General features: G+C 41.3%; 1 protein-coding gene across 3 annotated transcripts in view; it reads left to right on the top strand.

Moving 5' to 3' along the window:
- Positions 1-904: 904 nt before the first annotated feature.
- The window catches only part of MICU3 (mitochondrial calcium uptake family member 3), a 90,836-nt gene continuing 70,078 nt past the window's right edge, over positions 905-21,662 (top strand). Inside the window, exons 1-2 of one of the 3 annotated variants that reach the window (XM_019553134.1) lie at positions 905-1,004; positions 14,031-14,184. In XM_019553134.1, the coding sequence (XP_019408679.1) occupies positions 14,136-14,184 (49 nt within the window). In that variant the 5' untranslated portion in view covers positions 905-1,004; positions 14,031-14,135. The remainder of the gene's footprint in view (positions 1,005-14,030; positions 14,185-21,662) is intronic. The other 2 variants (XM_019553131.1, XM_019553132.1) reach the window with 2 other exon arrangements.

Raw genomic sequence — 21,662 nt, forward strand, 5'->3', positions numbered from 1 at the left:
ACTGTCTGACTTCATCTTCTAATGCCATATAGGATAACTCTTCAAGATGCCTCTTTTCCTGTTTGTCCTCCATCAGAGACATGACTCTGACATAATCCTAAAATTTTTGACGCCTTTGTTGGAATCAGTATCAGAGTGCTTACTTTACATACCACATTCCTATCAAAATGGTCTTTCTTGTGACTGTTACCTTATTACAAAATGTCAGTGAACTGCAAGCTTCATACCACTTTCAGTCCTTCGAAGGACAAGGGACAGATTCTAGGAATTCAGCCTGATGGTTGAATCCAGGGTCTAGGAATTCAGCCTGAGCTACTTTAATTACTAATATTGTTTGTGAAGCATCATTCAGTGCCAGAATAAGAAGTTGCATACTTTGAATGTTGTGGAGCTTTTTCATAGAACGACCATCGTTTCCTTAATAGAACAAAGTATTTCAGACTGCATCTTGATGACTAAGTCCAGCGTCTGAGGCAATATTATTTCATTGTAGTGAATTTCCAAGTAGATTACATGGCATATTTCCACTGTGCAAAATGTCTGTGTTTCCTTCAAATGCCAAGGGAAACTCTTTCAGGGCAAGTGCAATATCTGTCTTCTTCAGTAAGCTGCTGGTTCAGCTGCCTTCTTCAGGAATCAGCTATATAGAGCAACCCACTAACTCTCTTTTTTAAACATTATACAGTTGACATGACAGTTGGGTCAGATGTCAAATTTGGAAAAGCAGTACAGCAGTCACTGAAACTCTCCCCTCCTTGTCCAATAGGATACTGCTTGACAGTCAGCAGAAAGGGATCTGTGCTGACGTATTCGAAGAAAAAAGAACCATTATTTATTCTTCAGTAAGTGAACTTCTTCAAGATGTTGTCAGTGTAGCTCTCATGGTTCGATTTCTGTTTCCTTTTTAAGAATCCTCCACAGTACAGACCTTGAAGTACAAAAGGCCTCCAGGAAGATTGAGACTACTCTGCCCTCAGAGTCTTCAAAGAGAAAGACAAAGATAGGTAAGCATTCAAGGCTCCTATGGACATTGCTATTAAAACAAATAGTGGTCTCATGCACAAGGTGCATATACACACGTAATAGGATGGATATAGACTACCTCTTGTACTACTGTAGGGTAAATAGTTCTTCTATGTGAGCTCTAAATAAATTATTTAATGCTAATATTTTTATTTTTATTTTTTTTTAGAATAGATATCATTTGAGCTAAACACTCATTTCATGAGGATGTCCCACATAAAAGTCTGCTGTGAACAAGACCTTCTTCACAATATTTTAAGTACATTACAGCTTGTTATGCTTATAAATATTTTTTATAGAACAATGTCCTTCACTCACAGTTAAGAGGGAACAACTAATGGCTTTTGGCTGCACATCTTAGTAGTCTTTGCTAGAAATATAACTTTTCCAAGCATCAAAATAGTTTTGTCTACTTTGGGATTTTCCCACAACTAAGAATTTGATGTTTAACCTTTTGGCCACCCAGCATGAAGACAAAATTATACTACTTTTATCTACGTGGAAGCGTATTAAATAAGCCTGAAGCCAAATATAAACCAAGGAAGCTAAGTACAGCACTGCTTTGAAACCCTTTTTATTTTAATAATTTTCACAAAATCTCATTGATTGTAGACAGATTACTTTTCAAGAAGAATTTCAAAGAAACCTGCTTTTTAAAACTATATTGTTAAAAGACTAATTTATTATAACATAATGAATATTTGACTGCAAGCAAAAGATACTTCCTAGTAGCAAATAGTAGCCTCTTTAACTGAAAGCACATACTAGTCTCCTTTTTCTTTATGTCAGTTGAAAAAAGTAAAAGGTATACTGATGTGATATAGAACAGCATAGCAGTTCCATACCCCATGTGGAAATGGCATATGATAGTGTATTTTTTTCTTGCCTTATATAAATAGAGTGTAATCCATTTCATGTTATCCTTTGTAGAAGTTTTTAGGGTGCTGAAAGTTAAAGTATTGTTCTGGGTTTAGATAATTGATTGTTTCAGGTTACCTCTCTAGAGCTTTATCACCTTGTAGGCATCAGTTTTCCTAATTTTCTAACAGCAAATCCTTTATCTGGCATTTAACCTTGTCTCCATGGGAAAACTAGATCTTTTGCCACAGAGTGAAACTTTTGAATTAGTGACCGAGTGTAACATGAAACTAACACTTGGCATTGAACCTTTCCTTTGTGTTGCATATAGGAAGGATAATGATGTCATTTATTACCTGAACAATCTATTTCCATTCAATCTGAGCTGTAGTATTTAAGTGCTACTTTCAAATGTATTGAAGATTTACAAATACAGGAGGAGTTATTTTTTTTACTGTCAGAGTATAAAATGGTATCCTGGTTTACAATATATTAAAGATGGTACAGAGTTGTTTTACTGACCCACCTGTTTACTGAGATCAAATAGTTCTCATTATAACAAGCTCAGTGATATAAAGGGCTGAGCATCCCTCTTTACTCAGAGGGACAGATAAGAGGCCTAAAGGGAGAAGCCTCAAGTTAAACCAGCTTGGGTAAAATTATACGGAAATTTTTTCATGGGAACAGTTTTGTTCAAGGTTCTGAGACATGTCTATTCTGTTTATCACCAAAGAAGACAGATAAACTGCAGGAAAGGAATGAGTTTGAAAGAGATGTGAACAGTCTACATAAAATAACTTCCATCACGCTCCCAAACCATTTACAAATTTGCTCAGCTTGGGATATGAGTACATGATACTATTCAAGTGAGAGATACAGGCAACCCCTGCTTAACAGTGTTTTGCTTAATGCTATTTCACTATAATGCTCATTTTAAATTAATAACTGATTTCACTTAGCACACAGCGAGTTTCGTTATAACACTTTGTCCAATGGCGGGCTTTCACCCCAAAACTCTGCCCCTATTTGGGGTAGAGGCTTGTCTCTGTTGTTCTATGTTTTTTGTCAATCTCTGGTGGTCATCGCCTTGTCTGAGCTGTTTTCTCTTTTTTTTTCTTTCTTACTCTATCTTCTGCACCAAGACAGTTGTAGCACCTTAGCTAGCAGGCTGAAGTCCACTGCAACGTCTTGCTGGTCTCTCCCACATGTCCATGATCTCACCTGCCACGACTTGTTGTTATGGGAGAAAATAGAATGCTGGGGTGTGTGGGTTTTGATGCTTTCACTCTTGAAATTTGTCTTAGTGTAATGAGAGCTCCATCAACCCCTACACCCTTGGCCATTCCACCAGGTGTTAATTCAGTAGTCTCGACAATCTGCCTCCAAGCAGTACAAATGCTCTGTGGGTCTCTAGATCTGGCCAATCAATAGCCCCAGATAGGTCCAGTTGTACTTCACTCGGCTTGGAGCCTTGCACAGACCTGCCATTAATCCTAGCCAGTTCTTTTACTGACCTATTGTCTTGATAGTTGCAAATGCAGTATCTATCTGGGATGACTTCCCTCTCACTCTAACAAAAAGGAGAATGAAAACAAACTGGCACTTCTCCTGCCCTTATATTCCCAACCTTATGGTACCCTTTTTCTTCAGCCCTGCCATTAGGGTCTTTACAGTACCTTCAAACTGCCCCGGGGCAGTTTCAGTTTCTTTCCAGGTGTTTCCTTCAGGGTTTGTTCCCCTAGCAGCTCCCTCCACTTCTGCTTCTCTTAAACCTTATTGCCATTGCATTCTCAGTGCCTTTGGCTATCCCTGCCGTCTCTCTGCTTGAGTCAGCCGCTTTCAGTTTCTGGTGTTCCCTTTTTGCCTGCCCTGACTCTCCTTTTATCCTGGAGTTCTGGCTGACTCCCCTCCCCTCCTGAAACACTGGGTGAGGAAGGAGCCCTGCGGACGTCTTTGCAATTCAGGTGGGACCAATTTACTTCTCTGGGGCTCTTCTCTTTCCTCACATACTCGCAGTTGCCATCTTGGGTCATTTAAAAGCAATTGCGGTCACCATCTTGGGTCATCAGATGCTTGCAGTTTCGCTTAACTTGCATTTTGCTTAACGCTTGGTTTTTCAGGAACCAATTAAAAGCGCTAAGAGGGGGTTGCCTTTAGTGAGTTTCATTTACTATGGGATAATTGCAGCTACACAACAGTTACTGTAAAAACTAAACTGTTTCATTTGTTTCCGTTTCATTACCGTGGGATAATGGCAGGCACAGGAACCGTTATTGCATTTCAGCTGTTCTGTGGTAAGTTCTAAACCGTTGTCCATATCCCAACATGCAAATTGTTTATATACAAGAATTAATACTCTTACTCCTGAAACGCAGATATTTGTAGGTTAAAAAGGCACTAGCTGCTTAACAGCAAATGCAGCAATATTACACAGTAAAATTATCTATCTAAAAATAATATTTAAAGGGATGCTTTCAGGATTGGTTGATGTTAAATAAGATAACAATGGCAGGTGTCCTGAACAAAGATATCTGTTGATCTAAGATGCAAGTAGGTGATGAGACCAGCAATAATGTTAAAACCACTATTTTTAGAGCAGAGACACCAAATGCTATATTTCTGGAAACAGTTTTCAGAAACCTGGAGTGTTCTTTAGCTCCTAACATACCTGTTTAGTAAGGAACATCTTAATCATTATGGACGTATTTTAGGTTGCATAAAAATAACTTGATCTTGAGACTTTTGTAAGACTTATTCCAGAAAGCTGCTAATGTTTCAGTCTTTTTTGGTGTTCAGGATATGTTTGTAAGTGATGCGTAATTAGGAGGCAAATGTATCTAAGGCAAGATAGTGCCTCTTTAAAAAGATGTTGCCACTATACTATTCAGGTTTTTTTTTAAATCCCTGTTATTGTTAACTAGACACTAGATTAATTCTCTGTGGGGGATTGTTTGATACTCTTGGTTTTCTTACAGGTGTTGAAAATAAATAATCCACTTTAAAAGTCATTTTAATATATCTTTTTATGCAAAAGACAGAAGGGATCATATTTAACATTTCAAGGTTGTCATGGGAATACGAGGGATATCTGTTCTTGTTAAAATTGCTGCATACCATACACATTTTAAAAAAATTCTTTCTTTTGCATCCTTTGAAACATGCACATTTTCATTAATATTTATGAATAAAAAATATTCATTCTATACGGCTAAATGTTTTTAAATGTTATGTATTCTTGCTTCTTGAAAATATCTTACATTACTATGAAGTAGCAATATCCTTTGTAGTCATGGCTGGAACTTTATAAAACTCATTTTTGGGTCCCAACACAAACTGTCACTTCAAAAGGAACTGCTTGGAAAATGTATATATCACATTTCGTGCCAGGATGAGATATTTCTTTAAACTTTGGAAGAATGTGAGAAAACACTGTAAAGTTCAGAAAATTTTTGTTACGGATTTTTTGGAAATGTTTTCTGTTTTCCCTTTGCTTCATTTTGTCTGAAAAAAATATTTGTGCCTTCAATCTTGATCTTTCTTTCTGTTGGTTGCTCAAGAGCTATCGCCTTCATTGTGGATAAATATAGTTTAGAATTTGTGGAGACACTTGGGAGAATTGCCAGTCTCTATAATAGCAAGATCATCTTGTAGAATCTGTATGACTTTTTTAAGGTGGAAACAGATGACACCTTTATGCTGCTATAAAAATGTGGCACTTGTGGCACAAAGGCAAAGAAACACCTATAACTTATAGAAGTTATAGCTGTATGTTTTGTTGCACCACAAATACCTAAAGTTTGTGGCATAGGTAGTGTTCATTTGTGATGTAAGTAGTATCAATCTGTGCTGCTTTATTGCAATAGACATCGTTTAGATTTATGATGGGAGAGTGTGGTCAGCTTGGAGCTGTCTGTGTGTTTTAGCCACCCCAGGCAGGCACTCCCTGTGCTTCAGGGGCTCAGTCCTGCTTGCCCTGGGAATTCCCATTCCTGGGGTAGGCAGTACTGGACCATCAAGCCCTAGGAGCACCTGTCTGAGTTCCCCTACTAGGGTTCTCCAGGTGCCCCTCAAGACTGTGTTGCAATCCCTTTTGCTCCAGGTGCAGTTTCTAGGGCATTTCTTAGTAAGCAAGAAAAGCTAGGGTTTCTCCACCTAAAGTGACATGGCCTTGCAATCTCCAGGTCATCTCAGCTGGGGTTTCCCTGCTTACAGAGGTGAGCACCAAAGATTTCCATGTTGTGTCTCTGTAAGTGGGGAACACATCACTCATCCAAATCAACAAGCAGGGCAGTGGGCAACATGTGTTTCAACAGTGAAGTGGATCAGCTGTGCCAGGACACATCCTAGCACACAGCTGATTTGCTTCATTTGGCAACATCTATTTCTAGCCTTAGGTAGTCAGACAATGACTTGCCTAAAGCAGGGATACAAAGAGGGGTTACAGTTAAGATTACTTTCTGTTCCTCTTTAATCTTTCCCAGTCTGAAAAAGGTTCAGAAGTTCAGAATCAATGTAGGCTGTATAGAATAGTTAGAGAACTTCCCATTTGCATTCTTGCTTATAAGATGTTTTGTAATTGGAGGACTCCAAGTGTTCTCAGCTGAGAAAACCAAGCTTTGGTTTTATTTACCATCTTTTCTTATTTGTTTTTGAATCAGGCTGAAGAAATTCAAGATAAAACATTATGTTAAATTGTATATTGCATCAGGATGGGGAAATGTTCAGGAGAGTGTATCGTGAAGTGATGCTTTTTCACCTACCTTATTTTTTTTCTGCTACCTTTGGCTGTGGTCAAAATGTTACCTTTATAAATCTGTTTCCATATATATAAAAAGTTAATATGTATTTTAAAATGTTAAGCTGCTGCATTCTTTGTCTGCTGATCCAGGGAAGGACTGATACAGAAGGTTTGGGGCATGCGGATTGGGTAACTGGAGTGACAATACCAGAAAGGTTATGAACTGGACCTTGATGATTTGGCAGGTGGTACATGGAGCACTTGGGTCTTAAAATTGGGGGGTGAAATTTAGAATAAGCATGTTTTTAAAGAGATAAGAGACTATTGGCAGGATATAGAGGGTGTATGAAGAGAATAGTTTACACTCTCCTGGTATATATGGCTTGTGGCACAGGGGACTACAGGAAAATTGAAAATGCTTAATTTTCTGGATAGAAAGCTGTAGATACTTTAAAGTTTTTTGAATCTGCTTAAACCTATAGATACTTTGAAGTTTTGAATGTAATTAAAATTCTTCCCCTCCCACATCTACTATTTTATTTTCCATCTTAGTATAACCAGACCCCCAAACTAGCATAAGTCTCTTATGGACTTGCTGCAGATTTAAGGAGAGAGTCCTGTTTTGATGTGGTCTGTCAGAGAAGGGCTCCCTTGCTGTCCTTATACACCAAACCTATTTAATTCTTTAGAAGTCTTAAAAAATGGAAATTTAGAAATACAAAACTTCTTTAGAAATAGTTCTGTTTGAAAATGTATTTCAGTGTCATCCATCAACTGTTCTGAAAGTACTAAAGATGCATACCTCTCAAAAGTTTCATACTTTTTAAAATAGAAAAGATGGGAGAAACCCTAACTGGCTAGATCCTTTAACCATTCATTACCAGATTTTTAGGATTTGAATTTTTATAAGTATGGGAAAAGAATTGGGGATATTATTGAGGCTCCACTGGTGTGTCTATATGAGATGTTTATTGCGCAGTTGACTAATTTACTGCACAGTATATGTCTCAGCATCTACATTTGTGTGCCAGTTAGGGCACACAAAACTAATAAACCCCACAGCAGGATAATACTTGTAAAATACAAGTACTGCCCTGTTGCAGAGGTTTTTCATGCGCAGCACTTCATATGTAGATGCTGCTCCAGCTGACCAGGGAACCCAGGGCTTTTAGCCTGCTATCCCAGGGCTGCTCCAGCTGGGCAACACATGGTGTGGAGGGGCTGGATGAAGCACGAGGGTGCTTTTGTGTAGGACTAACAAGCAGGCATCCCCTGAAGTGAAGCATCCTGATGCCTCAGCCAGCAACTTTGCAGCATATGGAGCCTGGTCAGAGCAGCCCTGGGTGGTAGGTTGAATCCCTGGGTTCCCTGCCAGTCTGGGCTACTAGGCTCCACATACTGCACAGAAATAAACTCCAGAGCAATATGTTCCAGAGCTTTTTGTTCCTGGGCTCATGTTCAAATGGTGCTCCTGGGAGCAAAAAGACTCTGGAGCAATATGCTACAGAGTTTATTTGTGTGCATTAATTGCACGTGTAGATGCACCCACTGAAACATACTTTAACTTTAGCCCCCATTTAAACAGTTTCTTATTTGTAAATAGAGGTGTTTAGTTGGGGGGGTTTTAAGCTGAAAGAGAATTCTTGTGGGTAGCAGCTAGGTTTTGTTTGGTTCTGTTTTGGAAAATCCTATTAAGCAACGTAGGTCAGTAGATGTGCTTATACAGGTAAACCAGACTTAACCTGCTGTTCATAAAATTAAGATAATACTGCTAATCAGAGATTCGTGACAGTGTGCTTGAAGGAAATGGCTGTGTCCAGATTTTAAAAGGCACAGAGCCATAGTGTGATACAAGATCACTGTAATTATTAGACAGGATTGCCAGGAGGATTAGTAAACAGAAGTCTAAAAAAACTCTTTTCTTTTGTTTGTCAGAGAGATGTACTTTCATGAAAGTTTTTGAAGATTGGTGATAATTACTAAGAGATTTGGTTTGGATAAGCTCTAAGAACTTCAAATAGAAATTGCAATCTTTCTGAATCTTATTCCCTGCATCTCCAGCACTAGTGTCCCCAACAGTTCAGACTTCAGAAATTGCTTAGGTTCTGGATCTTGTTAGATGGGTCCATCTGATTTGTTACTAATGATGATTCGGTAAAACTTAATTCATTCCTGAACTTAAAATATCAAAAGTCAAAATGTGTAAGAGTGAAATCAGGAGTAAATTATAATGTAATTTTTTTTCCTGGTCAATTGTTTTGTGAACTTCTAAAGAGGCTGAGGAATATTTGAGTTATAGGGAATATTGAGAAAAGGTTCTCTTAATGAATGTTTGAAGAGGTTTGTGTTTGAAGGCTGTATTTGAGGACCAGTAGCATACCTGGGGGCAGAACCAGGGGCTCAGTTGGGAAGAGAAGGTTGCAAAAATAGCAGCTATTGTACTGTCAACCTGGCTGATGATGACAGTGCAACAACTGTCACTGGCCCAGGACACTGAAGTTCTGATGTATGCCTCTGTTGAGGACTGCATGTATTTTTTTGTAAAAAGAAAATGCTTCACTCATTTTTAGTATTTAAAAGTTTCATAGAAAAAGGCTCATAGGTGTAATGAATGTTTTCTTGTATTGGAAAGCAGCCCTAATATTGAAGAGAGAACTCTGTAAAGTAAAACAGTATTCTTCCCAGGGATACTTTGTTGCCCCATTCACTGAAAATATGTGGAATCTTCCCAAGTCATATCCTGCTTATTCACTAATAACCAGGGATCCAGGTTTTCTATTTCCCATGGAAAAACAGAGTAAAGTGCGGATTTTACCTTCTAGCAGAGGCAAATGCAGTTTTCTCATTTTACCAGAGAAACCTGTTTACACCTCTTCGTTTGTAGTTCACAGCCCTCCTCCATCTCTCTAAGCAGACTGTTTGAATTTGCATGGAGTCTTTGATATTTAGCTCAGCTTGTATCTGCTTCTCTTTCAGACCTAAGAGAGGGCACCTGATGCCCAAAAGTTGTCCAACAGCTCTTCCAACTATACCAATTTGGTCTGCTCTTCCAACTTGGTCCATTAAAAGATGTCACTAGAAAAGCCTTGTCTCTCTTCCTTAGTTCACAGTCTGTGACTTGGTTAAGAGGCAAGGAAAGAACTGAATTGTAACACATTCATTTTCTTGGAAAGTGTCTCATTAAAAGTATGCTAACAGAAGTTAATATTTGATGTACGTTTTGTATTTAATAAATGGGAGGCAGCCCCTCCTCCTTCCTCCTTGACTATTTCCTTAATATATATCTGAAGCTTCCCATTAGACTTCTTTACATAGAAAACAGCAAGTGTTTGCAGTGTACTTTAAAAAGATGTTTAACTGATTACTAGAAACAAGTCTGGCCATCCTGAGATTGTAAGATTTTCCTGGTACACATGAAGAGCCAAATCAAGGAAGAAAAATACTCCATTAAAGGCTTAGCGATGCCTTTATTTATGTGCTTGCAAAGTATGTTTATCAGTGTAAATAACTAAAATGTATAGAAAAAAATCATAAACGTTATAAAATCTAAATTTAAACAGTTAATTATGGACTATTTTTTCAGTTTTTGAAAAATTTCCCACCTAATAATTTTATATGATCAACTGGTTTAACTTCCACTAAGAACTGAGGAGACAGCACAGCATTTGCTAGCAACTGAAAAACTTGACAGCAAATGTAGCTAGATTGGCCTAGTGAAATTCATTTTGTTGGCTTTTACTGTATTTCTGACCTATGGTCCAAGACAACTGTTGTCAGAGTTTTCCTAAAGGAAATATTCAACCAGTTATAGACATTTTAAACTATTTATGAGCTCAACATCTGTTCAACAAGCTTGGTTTAAATTTTCAGTCATGGTAAGGGCTACAAGATGGAAGAAGATTGCTTTCTTTTCACCTCTGTAGTCTTACAATGTTTTACTTTTTTCAGATAACTAAACAGTTACTGTTTGGAAAACAGAAAGCAGAAAAGCCTACATTTTTGACCACCCAGTATAAATGTATCTTTTCCTTTTAATCACTGAAATCTAAACCTTACTCTTCCAAAGCTTATTGAAAAACTGACTTCCATTTGTAGTTTAAGACTATTATCTCTTGGTGGACACTAACTGCAAACATCTCTTAAGTTTGTTCTCTTTGTTAGAACTGTTTGGACTCCTCTTTAAAAACAAACTTTATTTGACCAGTTTCTGGGTTGGTTAAAAGAATATAGACTGTAGTTAAAAGATCTGTTAATTGTTGCCTTTGCCTTAATAGCTTTAAAATTCTTTAGGTGGCAAAGCAAACCTTTACTGTTACTTAGTTTTTGCTTAGTAATTTTATATTTTGGTAGGTTAACTAACTTCATGTTTGATGTAGTGTATTTTATCTACAATTCTGATGGAAAAATTATCAGTTCACGCTTTTCTCATGATATTGCTTCTGTAGAGGCACTTTCCTAACTACATAGCCAAAGAACATTTAAGAAGCCAGTTGTATATATGTTACATACCTGTCAAAACTGATATGGTACAATATGGTATGGTGTGGTAGAGTATTATGATATGATATATGACAAGTGCAAAAAGGAAGAGAGAAGCATTAGAATGGATATCCTTTGTGATTTGATTCTAGTTAGTTTTAAATGTAGATGGTATTTTAACGTAATTGGTGCTAACACTGTGTGTTATATAAAATAATATCATTTGTGTGTGTGTGGGTTAGAGGACTGTCTACCTATAGCCACAAGATGACATGAAATAGTGCTTTGGCAGTAACTCAGAAGTTCAAGAACTGCAGACGTTTACAACCTTCACAGAACGCCACATGAAGGTGTTCCATATAGGCATTTAATAACTTTGAAAGGGAACTTTTCTGTTTCCTGAGAGCATGGCAGCATTAATGGTATTAGCTACTAAGCCAATGCTGTCCATAGCAACTTTTCATTACTAAAGTGAAAGTGTAAGGGTGGATATAGCATTAAGGATAAAGGTCTAAGGCCAATCCATCTAATTTTAGCAGTAAACCTTTAGGTGTGAAAACTGATCAGCTTATACTTAGACTGAAGGGGAACTATTACTGTGAGAAAAAGTGTCACAAAAGCTTTGTTTTATTCCTATAAATCAGGGGTGGACAATCATTTTGGGTGGAGGGCCGCTTACTGTGTTTTGGCAAGCCATTGAGGGCCGCATGACAGGCAGCCCAGGGCAGATAAATATTATTTTTCTGAATTTTTTAGCGGCCCCATGGGCTGGATAGAATGGCCTGGCAAGCGGCAACCAGTCTGTGGGCCGCGTTTTGCCCACCCCTGATATATATTGTGTGTGTGTGTGCATGCGTGTGCACATATACGTATCTAAGTACATATATAAGTATATACAGATATCTCTATATCTAGAACACAAAGGACCATGACAGCAAATGTGCAGCAATGAGAGAAAGAAAATATTTACTTTATTATTTACTTTAATAATATTTAATATTTACTTTATTATTACTTCTAGATAGAGCAACTGTCCACACACATCCATGCATGTTCAGGAGTGGGAGAGGAGGGGAAAGCTTGCCCCACCACCAGCACTGGCCTCCCTCCCCCACCCCATCCCTTCCATCATGGTGGTGCTCCGCTATGCCAGTCCCCCTCGGGTGGGGAAGGAATGCCACCATGATGGTGGGAACGAAGCTGGCCACTGCTGCCACTGCCTCCAAGGAGCAAGGGGGGGTGGGGAACGAGGCCACCCCTTGGATGTGGTGATGAGGCCAGGGTGGAGTGGGCAAAGCCAGCACTGTGCCACCAGCACCCCACACCGCTGCTACCTCCAATGAGCAGGGCTGTGGGTGTGGGAGGGAGGCAAGATCAGCAGTGCTGGCCTTGCTCCTCCGCAATATCCCCTGCATCCCTGCTGTCGTGGCAGCACTCCACCGTGCCTATATATTCCTTCCATCCCTTTCTGCCTCAAAGAAGCAGGGCTGAGGGTGTGGGGCAGGGGGAGCTGAGCCCCAGCCCCTCAGTCCCTGCTGTAATGGCAGCACTCCACTGTGTGGAGTTGGGGCTGGGGTAGGTGCTGACCAGTCGGGGCGGGGCATGGGGTGGAGCCATGGCTTGTCCAGTTGAGTGGCTCTCAACACTGCACGCACCATGGCTGGGGCATGTGTCCTGGATCAGGGTGTGGTAGGGCAGGCTGCAGCTGTGGGCTGGGGGCTGCGCCAGGCTCTTCCTGGAGGGGAACGGGGGGCTGGGCTGCACTGCTCTCAGGGTGGGTGGTGGTAGCACTGGGAGGGAGGGTTGGGGTCTATGGACAAATAAGGGTGGCTCAAGCCCCCCCCCCCATAACCCCCCTTTCAGTGCCGCTGCTGCCCACCCCGAGTGCAGCATGGCCCAGGCCCCCAGCTGCAGCCTGCGTCCTGCAGATCTGGGGGTACATACCTTGCATGTGCTGCAATTTTCGGCCACATCGGGCTTTCCAATATAGTCAATTTTCTTTATATCGATGCTGATCCAATATTGGACAGATATATTGGTGCACCTCTTAAAAAATTCTTCTTGCAAGCTTTTGGGTACAAACACCCTTCATCAGACTGAGGGAGTGTCTGAAGTTGGTCAGTCCTATATACATATACATATATGTGTGTGTGTGTATGTATGTATGTGTAGAGTTATACACACACACACACACACGTACATACATACATATATATGTATGTGTGTGTGTATATGTATGTATTGTGTGTATGTGTGTGTATATATATATGTGTGTGTGTGTATGCATATATATATATGGGTGTGGGTGGGTGCTATGACAGTTCCTCTCTACATATAGAAATAATAAAATTATTAAAGTAAATAATAAGAAAAGATTTTGTTTCTGCATATTTGCTTTCACGCTCCCTTGTGTTCTAGATTTAAGTGAGTTTTGGTAAAGTTATCAAGTTAATGATAGCCATAAACAAAACTCGCTTACCATATTTACTTGAATCCAAGATGTCTCTGACTGTAAGACGACTGCCCAATAATTTGATTCTAAACTTGGAAAATTTATAAATTTGTTATAATTTTCCATGTCTAGAATCTGATTTTTGCAAATGTGCAACAACAAGAGGAAATATTTACTTTTTTGTGTTATTTCTATATGTAGAGAGAAACTGTCAAAGGTTTAATTTCTATAAACAAAGCTTTTGTGAGACTTCCTCATAGTGGTAGTTTTTCTTGTGTCTAAGAATAAACTGATCAGTTTTCACATCAGAAGTGTATTGGTAAAATTAGAGGGTAAGTATAAAGGGACTGGCTTTAGACCCTTATCCTAAATGCTATACATTTATCACTCACATTTATAAGTTGCCTTATAATGATTCTTGAATGTAGCACTTCTTGTAAGGCACTAATTTTTCATGCTATTGTTCCCTTGTCTTTTAAGGTTACAGAAAACAGATCGGAGTTTGAAGATTTGGACCTTTACGCAACTTCTCGAGAGCAACGCTTTCGTATATTTGCCAGCTTAGAATTTGAGGGCCAATTATACATGACTCCATATGACTTTATTAAGTCTGTTACAAGTGATGAACCCAAATGTAAGTAGGATATTTGTATTGATAAAGCTGCTAGACCAAATGTTGATAACAACTATTATTTTTCAACTTCTTGTTGTTTGTTTTTCTTGATGTGAAAAGAAATAGCTTAAAATCCAAAACTTTGAAACTGAATTTGAAACTTTCATGAATTCACATTTAATGATAACTCTAAAGTTTTCCATTTCCTATGGAAAAACACGGCTTTACCCTTTTGAAGCAGGAAACTGCAGGTTTCCCCTTACAAGCTGGAAGTGTTCCAGCCTACAGGGAGCTACTTGGGGCTCAGGGGAAAAGGATGAGGGTTGCAGGAAGGGAGCACCATGTGTGTTTGTGCATGCACACATATGGCAATGCAGCCAGGCAGGGTAGGGGGAACAGGCCCAGGAGCTGGATACAGGTAAGTCTACACCTCCTTCTCCTCCCTTCCCCCCCCCATAATACAGGCATACCTCGTTTTATTGCGCTTCACAGATATTGCGTTTTTTACAAATTGAAGGTTTGTGGCAGCCCTGCGTTGAGCAAGTCTATCGCCGCCATTTTTCCAACAGCATTTGCTCACTTGTCATTTTTTAGCAATAAAGTATTTTTTAATTAAGGTATGTACATTGTTTTTTTAGACATAATGCTATTGCACACTTAATAGACTACAGTGTAGTGTAAACATAACTTTTATATGCACTGGGAAACCAAAAAATTCGTGTGACTCACTTTATTGCGATATTCGCTTTATTGCGGTGGTCTGGAACTGAACCTGCAATATCTCCAAGGTATGCCTGTATACAAGATTAAGACTGTATTTGGAGCTAGTATGCAATTGCCTCTAGTTGCACTACGCAAACACACCTAAATCGAACAAAAATATTTATTTTTAATAAAATTAAAATAAGTTAGATGTTTGATTTTTTTAGTATATGATTTGTTCTTTTTTTCCAGTTTCAAGATCTCACCTCCCTCCCCTCTTCCCCACCCCCGAACAAGTGCTCTCAGGGCAAAGGGAGGGACTTCCAGTGGAAAATGTCAGGGGGATAGGGGCAGGACTTTCGCTCCCAAGATGGCAACCAGGGGGCAGAGCACCTGTCAAGTGGGGTAGAGGTATCCTTGTGGCATTTAACAGCTTACCAAAACTCATTAAGCGGCTCTTGAGCCAAAATAATTGCCTGCCCTGGAATATGGCAAAGAGGTTGTGAAAAGAAGCCCAAGCAAAGATAGGCTGCAGACCTAAGCAGGAAACAGACTAAGCACCCTGTACACTTTTCTGTTTTGTTTTCTTTCTACTTGGAGCTTGCTCACAGGGGTGAGCTGAACCCCTTCAGGACGCTGCTGTGCTTGGGGACAGCATTGGTATTGTGGGGCCTTTCATCTTGTTCCTCAAAGATTTAGGTTGTGGCTGATGGGGAGGCAGAGGCCACTGAAAGGGGTGGCTGGGGACACCCTAAACTTAAAGCTTAGATGAGCAGGTAGAGTATAAATCTGGGTATAGTCTGGGACCACTAACATACAATGTGGTGGATATCACGAGTTTTGGGAACTCTGTAGCAACACCCATGAGGTGCCTACAGCATCCTTCAAAAATGGAAGGTATGCCCAGATGAGGAAAACAGAAACTCTGGCAGGTCAAATGTAATAGCAAAATAAGGCAGAAAAAAGAATTTTAGGAGCATCTAGCAAAAGATGAAAATTTAATCATAAAAAATAATTCAGAAGCAGGAAGCCAGCAAGAGAATAAATGGACCACTATATAACCAAAATACACTCAGGGATGATAAAGCCATAGCAAAAAATCTGAATGAATTCTTTGCATTGGTTTTTATCACAGAAGATACTGGGGAAAGTCCCATGCTGGAGCAGTTCTTCCTAATAGATAGGTCTGAAGAGTTGGACCGTACTGAAGTGACAATAGAAGATGTTTCAGAACAAATTGATAAACTGAATATTAGTAAGACACCAGGACCAGATGGCATTCACCAAAAGTTCTAACGGAGCTCAAAGGTAAAATCGCAGAATTGTTGGCAATAGTATGTCGTCTGTTATTACAAAATGGCCTCTGTGCCAAGAGGATTGGTCAATTGCCAACATAGCTCTCATCTTCAAAAAGGTCCTGAGGTGATGCTGGGAACTACAGACCAGTCAGTTTCACTTCCATCCCTGGCAAGTTGGTAGAGTCTATAATAAAGAATAAAATCAGCAATCACATAGACAAATGTCTTCTCCTGGAGAATAGTCAGCATGCATTTTATAAAAGGAAATCCTGTTTTACCAATCTGCAGGATTTCTTTGAGGGTGTTAACAAGTGCATGGCCAAGGGGATCTATTGGACTCACTTGCATTTTCAAAAGCTTTTGACAGGGTCCTCACCAAAGATTTAAAAAAAAAACTAAGTTGCTTTGGGATTGGAGGGAAGGTTCTTTTGTGAACTGAGAACTGGTTAGAAGATAAGAAGCAAAGGGTAGGCCACTTCTCATGATGGACGGAGGTCACAAATGGGCTCAGATATTGTGTTAGGCCCCATTGTGTTAGCATTTTCATCAGTGATCTGGAAATGGGAGGCACAGTGAAATCTCTAAGGTTGTGCATGATGCCTATTTATTCCAGGTAGTCAAATTATTCCAGGTAGTCCTCCCCTAATGGAGAGGAGCTGCAAATAAGTTCCTTATCTTACAAAGCTAAGTGAGTGGGCAAAAAAGATGGCAGATGAACCTTCATGTCAACAAATGCAAGGGATGCATATGGGGGGAAGATAACCCCAACTATACATACTTGTGCTGGGTTCTGAACTAACTGTTATGACTCAGGAAAGAGACCTTGGAGTCATTGTAGATAGTGCTTTAAAAATGTCAAGTCAATGTGCAGCAGTGACCAAAAAAGCCAATAAAATGTTGGACATCATTAAGGAGGAAATAAAGCAAAATGGAAAAACATCATTGTGCCATTATACAAATTGATAGTGCAGTCGCATCTTTAATACTGTGTACTGTTCTGGTCTCTGCATCTAAACAAAGTTGTAGTAGAATTGGTAAAAGTACAGAGAAGGGCAACCAAAATGGTATGGAGCAGTTGCCATACCATATTTCTTCTTTATTATCCTTCTGGCCTTGAGACTCTTGTGTCAGGGCCTATAATCAACAAAAAGGTTGGGGAATGCCTTCACCACATCAGGTATGTGGTTAAGGTACTCTCCTGGAAAGTGGCGATTGAGATTTGAATGCCTTCAGAATAGACCTATAAGCCAAGCCTACCACTCCCTTGGCAAGTATTGCAGCCAGTAGGCTATTGAACAAAATGTCTGCACCGTAACCACCATTTCTGAACTAACTTGTTGTTGAGGTGAATTAGACGTGCTCAGACCATACCAACAGGCAGAATCCATGCATGTGGTTGGGTTCCTTGCATGCAGTAGCAATTGAGCTTCTGTGGAAGTAAGAACATAGGGGTACTTGTACACGTGATGGTGGTTTAATCCCCTAAATTGAAATGGTGTGTTTTCAGTTGTGATGATTAAAAACCCACTGTTTCAATTTGAGGGCTTCTGTCACTGTTACAAGGAGCCTGATCCTTTTCTCCCCTCACCACACCCTTCAGAGCTTGCCCATGTCTCTCACAGCAGGGGAGGGGGTGAGCTGCCAGCAGGCGCTGAGCTGCAGGAGGCCCCAGTCCTTCTTTCTGCAGCAGTGGTGCCCCCCAGGGCTGACAGGGTGGGCTGCTAGCAGGTGGCTGCTGCCCCAGCTTGGGCAGCACCCACCCACTAGCTGCCCACCCAGGCAGCCCTGGGGGCACTGCCACAGTGGAGGAAAGGACTGGGGCCTCCTGCAGCTCAGGGCCTGGCAGCAGCGTGCTCCCCAGCCACGGGAGAGACAGGCAGGCTCCGGGGCGGGTGGGGGAGATTGGGCCCCTTGCCACTTTTTTTTTTCTCCCAGCGGAGTCTGCTCACATGAGCTGCTGCTGGATTGAGCAACTGTAGCAGTGAGGGGGGCCTGGTCCTTCCCTCCACGGTGGGGCTGCCTCGGCAGGGCGCTAACAGGCAGCAACCACCAGATCCAGTTCTTCCCCAAGCCTATGCACTGGAAGCCTGCCAGGCACTGCTTCCCATGCAGGCTCAGAGAAGAGTTGGATCCAGTGGGTTCTGCCTGTGAGCTGGGGTAGCATCCGTGCAGCTAGCACCCCACCCAGGCACCCCCCGGGGTGCTGTCACTGCAAAAGGAAGGACAGCTCACAGGCCTCTCAGCCCAGCAGCAGCTCACACAGGTACGCTCCGCCGGAAGAAAAAAATGGTGAGGGGCCCGTTTTTTGTTTGTTTGTTTTTAACTCCCATGGAGCCTGCCTTCTTCTCCCATGGCTGGGGGGCAAGCTGCTGGTGGGCCCTGAGCTGTGAGGGGCCCCAGTCCTTCCCTTTGCCAGTCGCATTCCCTGGGGCTGCCCAGGCAAGCAACTACTAGGTGAGCCCAGGTGGGGTGCCACCACTGCAGAAGGAAGTACCAGGGCCCCCTGCAGTGCAAGGGCCACACAGCTGCTGGCAGCTCACACCCTCCCCCTTCCCCCCACCCCCCCAGTGCTGTGGGAGATGTGGGCAGGCTCTGCAAGGAGGTCTGGGGGGTGGAGAAAAGGATTGGCCCCTCACTGCTTCTGCCTTCAGCTCATCTCTCATGCAGGCAGGGGCAAGCAAGCTGTCAAAAGGCTGCAATGTTTCAAATAGTTGTGTTGCAAACTAAATTACATGCAGATGTGGTTTAGTTTGCAACTTAACAAAGTCATTTAAATCATAAGAAAACCCTGCTCAAGTACAGTGTGATGCACAAAAATGGTCCATTTTCATCATGTGTTCAAGCTCCTTAGGTGATTCAACAGGATAGTTTCTAGGTATGTCTGTAGGCCCCAGTTTAGGAGCCAGGGGAACTTTGCAGTCTAACACACATGGAGGTACTTCCTGAACTTAAGAATTGACTGAGTTTTGTTGCTTTTAGAGCAGGGCTTATCTGGATCTCTTTTGGGAACTTAAACTCTGCCTAAATTCTGGCTTAATTCTGTCCAAGTTCTGTTTAGGTATTTATTCCTTATTGTCTCTGGATCTGTTTCCCCTTCTAGGAAACTGGAATAAAGCCTCACAGGACTAATTAAAAGATTTCTAGTATCTGAGCGTAATGTAATAAAATATTTCATTGCAACTCTTATTATTTCCATTAGCCCTTTTGTAAGGAAATTGCTCAACTTCGACCCTGTTCTGTTGATCATAGCAGTACTTGGAGAGACAATCTCCTGAATCAAATACTAAATGTTAGATGGTATCGTGTTCTTATTTTTTGTTTTGATTTAAAATTGTAATTAATTTGGGTCTATAAAGGCAGTTCAAACATACAGTCAAAGATACAGCATCTTACAGAGAAAATAAGAGAGTAGAATTCACTCATACTTAGACTTTTTATGGATGAACTAAAGTCTTGAGTTTTGCCAGAAAGCAGAAATGTCCTTTGAAGAGTAATAGTAGTAGCTCTTAGCTTCTCTGTATAGCAGAAGTAAATAATACTAGACCTGGATGAGATTTCTGGTGGAATGAATACATCTATTGTGATTGATTTACCCTGGAAATCTTGTAAACTCTTGAAAAGTTAAGTGTGCGTTCTCTTCCTTTTTGATTAAACACTGACTGAACATTGCATAATAGTAGTATGGTTAAAATGTGAAGTATTTTTTAACTTAACTTTTAACTTTAGACAGTTAGAATAATAGCAGCTATAACTAAAAATAAGATACTTTTTCTGTATAGCTACTGCAGGATATGGCTTATGAAATGACTCTTATTGTATTCGTTGTAGCTGGTTCTGGGAAGGTGAACTTAGAATTCTGCTGTTTTTCTTGCCTGGATACCTGATTGCTCCTTGACAAAATAATTTGGGGGAAAAAAAGAAAAATATTTGTTGTTCTCTTTAACTTATTATTTGGCTAAACATAAAAGTTACAGATAACCCAATGGTGAGATTTACGAGGCATCTGTACGCACGCATCTTTTCTGTGTCTACAATCTCAAGCATACATGTAATCTAAGATCTAATAATTGGCAAATATTTTTCTATCCAGAGTAGCTGATTTGGTATATTCATTGCTTTGACATCTTTTTATCAGAAGTAAAAACAAATCAAACTAAAATCAAAATGAGTTTTGGCTTTTGTTTTATTTAGTCTGTGATTGACACATGGCTTAAATTCAGATTTAAGATTTTAACTACAAGGTTATATAAAAAAAACTTTAGCTATATGTTGTGACATGATTTTATCCTGTCTGAGCAGATAAGGTTCATAGACTTTCTGAATTACAAATACAATCAGGTTCTTAAATTGAAATCTCAGTGTGGGGAATGGTACTGTCCTATTCCTCATCAATACAGGAAATGGGCTACACCATGGGTGGGCAAAATATGGCCCATGGTCCAGATCCAGCCCTCCAAATGATTCTATCCAGCCTGCAGCCACTCCTCTGAAGGTGAATTGTATCCAGCCTGCGGCTGCCCTGGCTTTCAGCACCTCTTGCCCTTCTCCCTTCTGTGAGCCATAGCTGGCTGCAGCAGCAGCAGCCACCCCCCTTCCCAGTCTTGCCTCCCCTGTCCCACCCCACAACCCTCAGTGTATGCTTCAAGTCAGGGAACACTGGGCTTCTAGCCAGGCTTCTGCCCAGCAAGGCTGTCTGCATGCAGCTCCAACCCTGCAGCCATTTGCAGACCAGACAGCCCAGGCCCCAGTAAGTTGAAACTCAAGTAAGGTTCTCTCCACTGGCAGGGGATGGGGTGCAGGGTGAAGAAGGCCAGGAGCCAGGGGTTATCCATGCTCTGCTGAGCCGGGCCCTGTTAGAGGCGTGGGCTCCACTAACCTTATGCCATGCTGTGTTCCTGCATGCTGCTTCAGGCTGTGCCACATGGGTGCAGCTGGCATGACTCCTGCCCATTCCTGAGTCCCTGGCAAAAATCCCGAGGTTGAGCAGGAGCTGCACCAGCTGCACCCACATGATCGAAGGCAACGCATGAGAACACAATGTGGCACTGGCTCAGCTGCATGATGGGGCTCAGGGTGGTAGAGGGGATTCAGGGAGAAGGGGGGAACACAGTGGCACTGGCCCAGCCATGCCCAGACAACCTGTGGTGCCCAAACACCTTCTCCCCTCACCCCCTCCCCAACTCTGAGTCCCCAGCACACGGCCGGGCCAGACCAGTGTCACACTGTGTTCCTGCATACCACCTTGGATCCACATGGGCACAGCTGGCAAGGCACCTGCCCAACCTGGCTTCATGTCAGGGTAGGGAAAGGGGTGCAGGGAAAAGGTGGCCAAAAGCCACAGGTCTTCTGGGCCTGGCTGGTCCAGTGTCATGCTGTGCTTCCCTCCTTCTGCTTCCCTCCTTCTCCCTGCATTCTGCCCCCTGCCTCCCAAGTCCCCAGCACATAGCTGGGTCAAGCACACCTACGTGGCCAGAGGCGGGGCACAGGAATACATTGCGG

Source organism: Crocodylus porosus, unplaced genomic scaffold, assembly GCF_001723895.1.
Source record: "Crocodylus porosus isolate Cpor-Errol unplaced genomic scaffold, CroPor_comp1, whole genome shotgun sequence".
Lineage (NCBI taxonomy): Eukaryota > Metazoa > Chordata > Crocodylia > Crocodylidae > Crocodylus > Crocodylus porosus.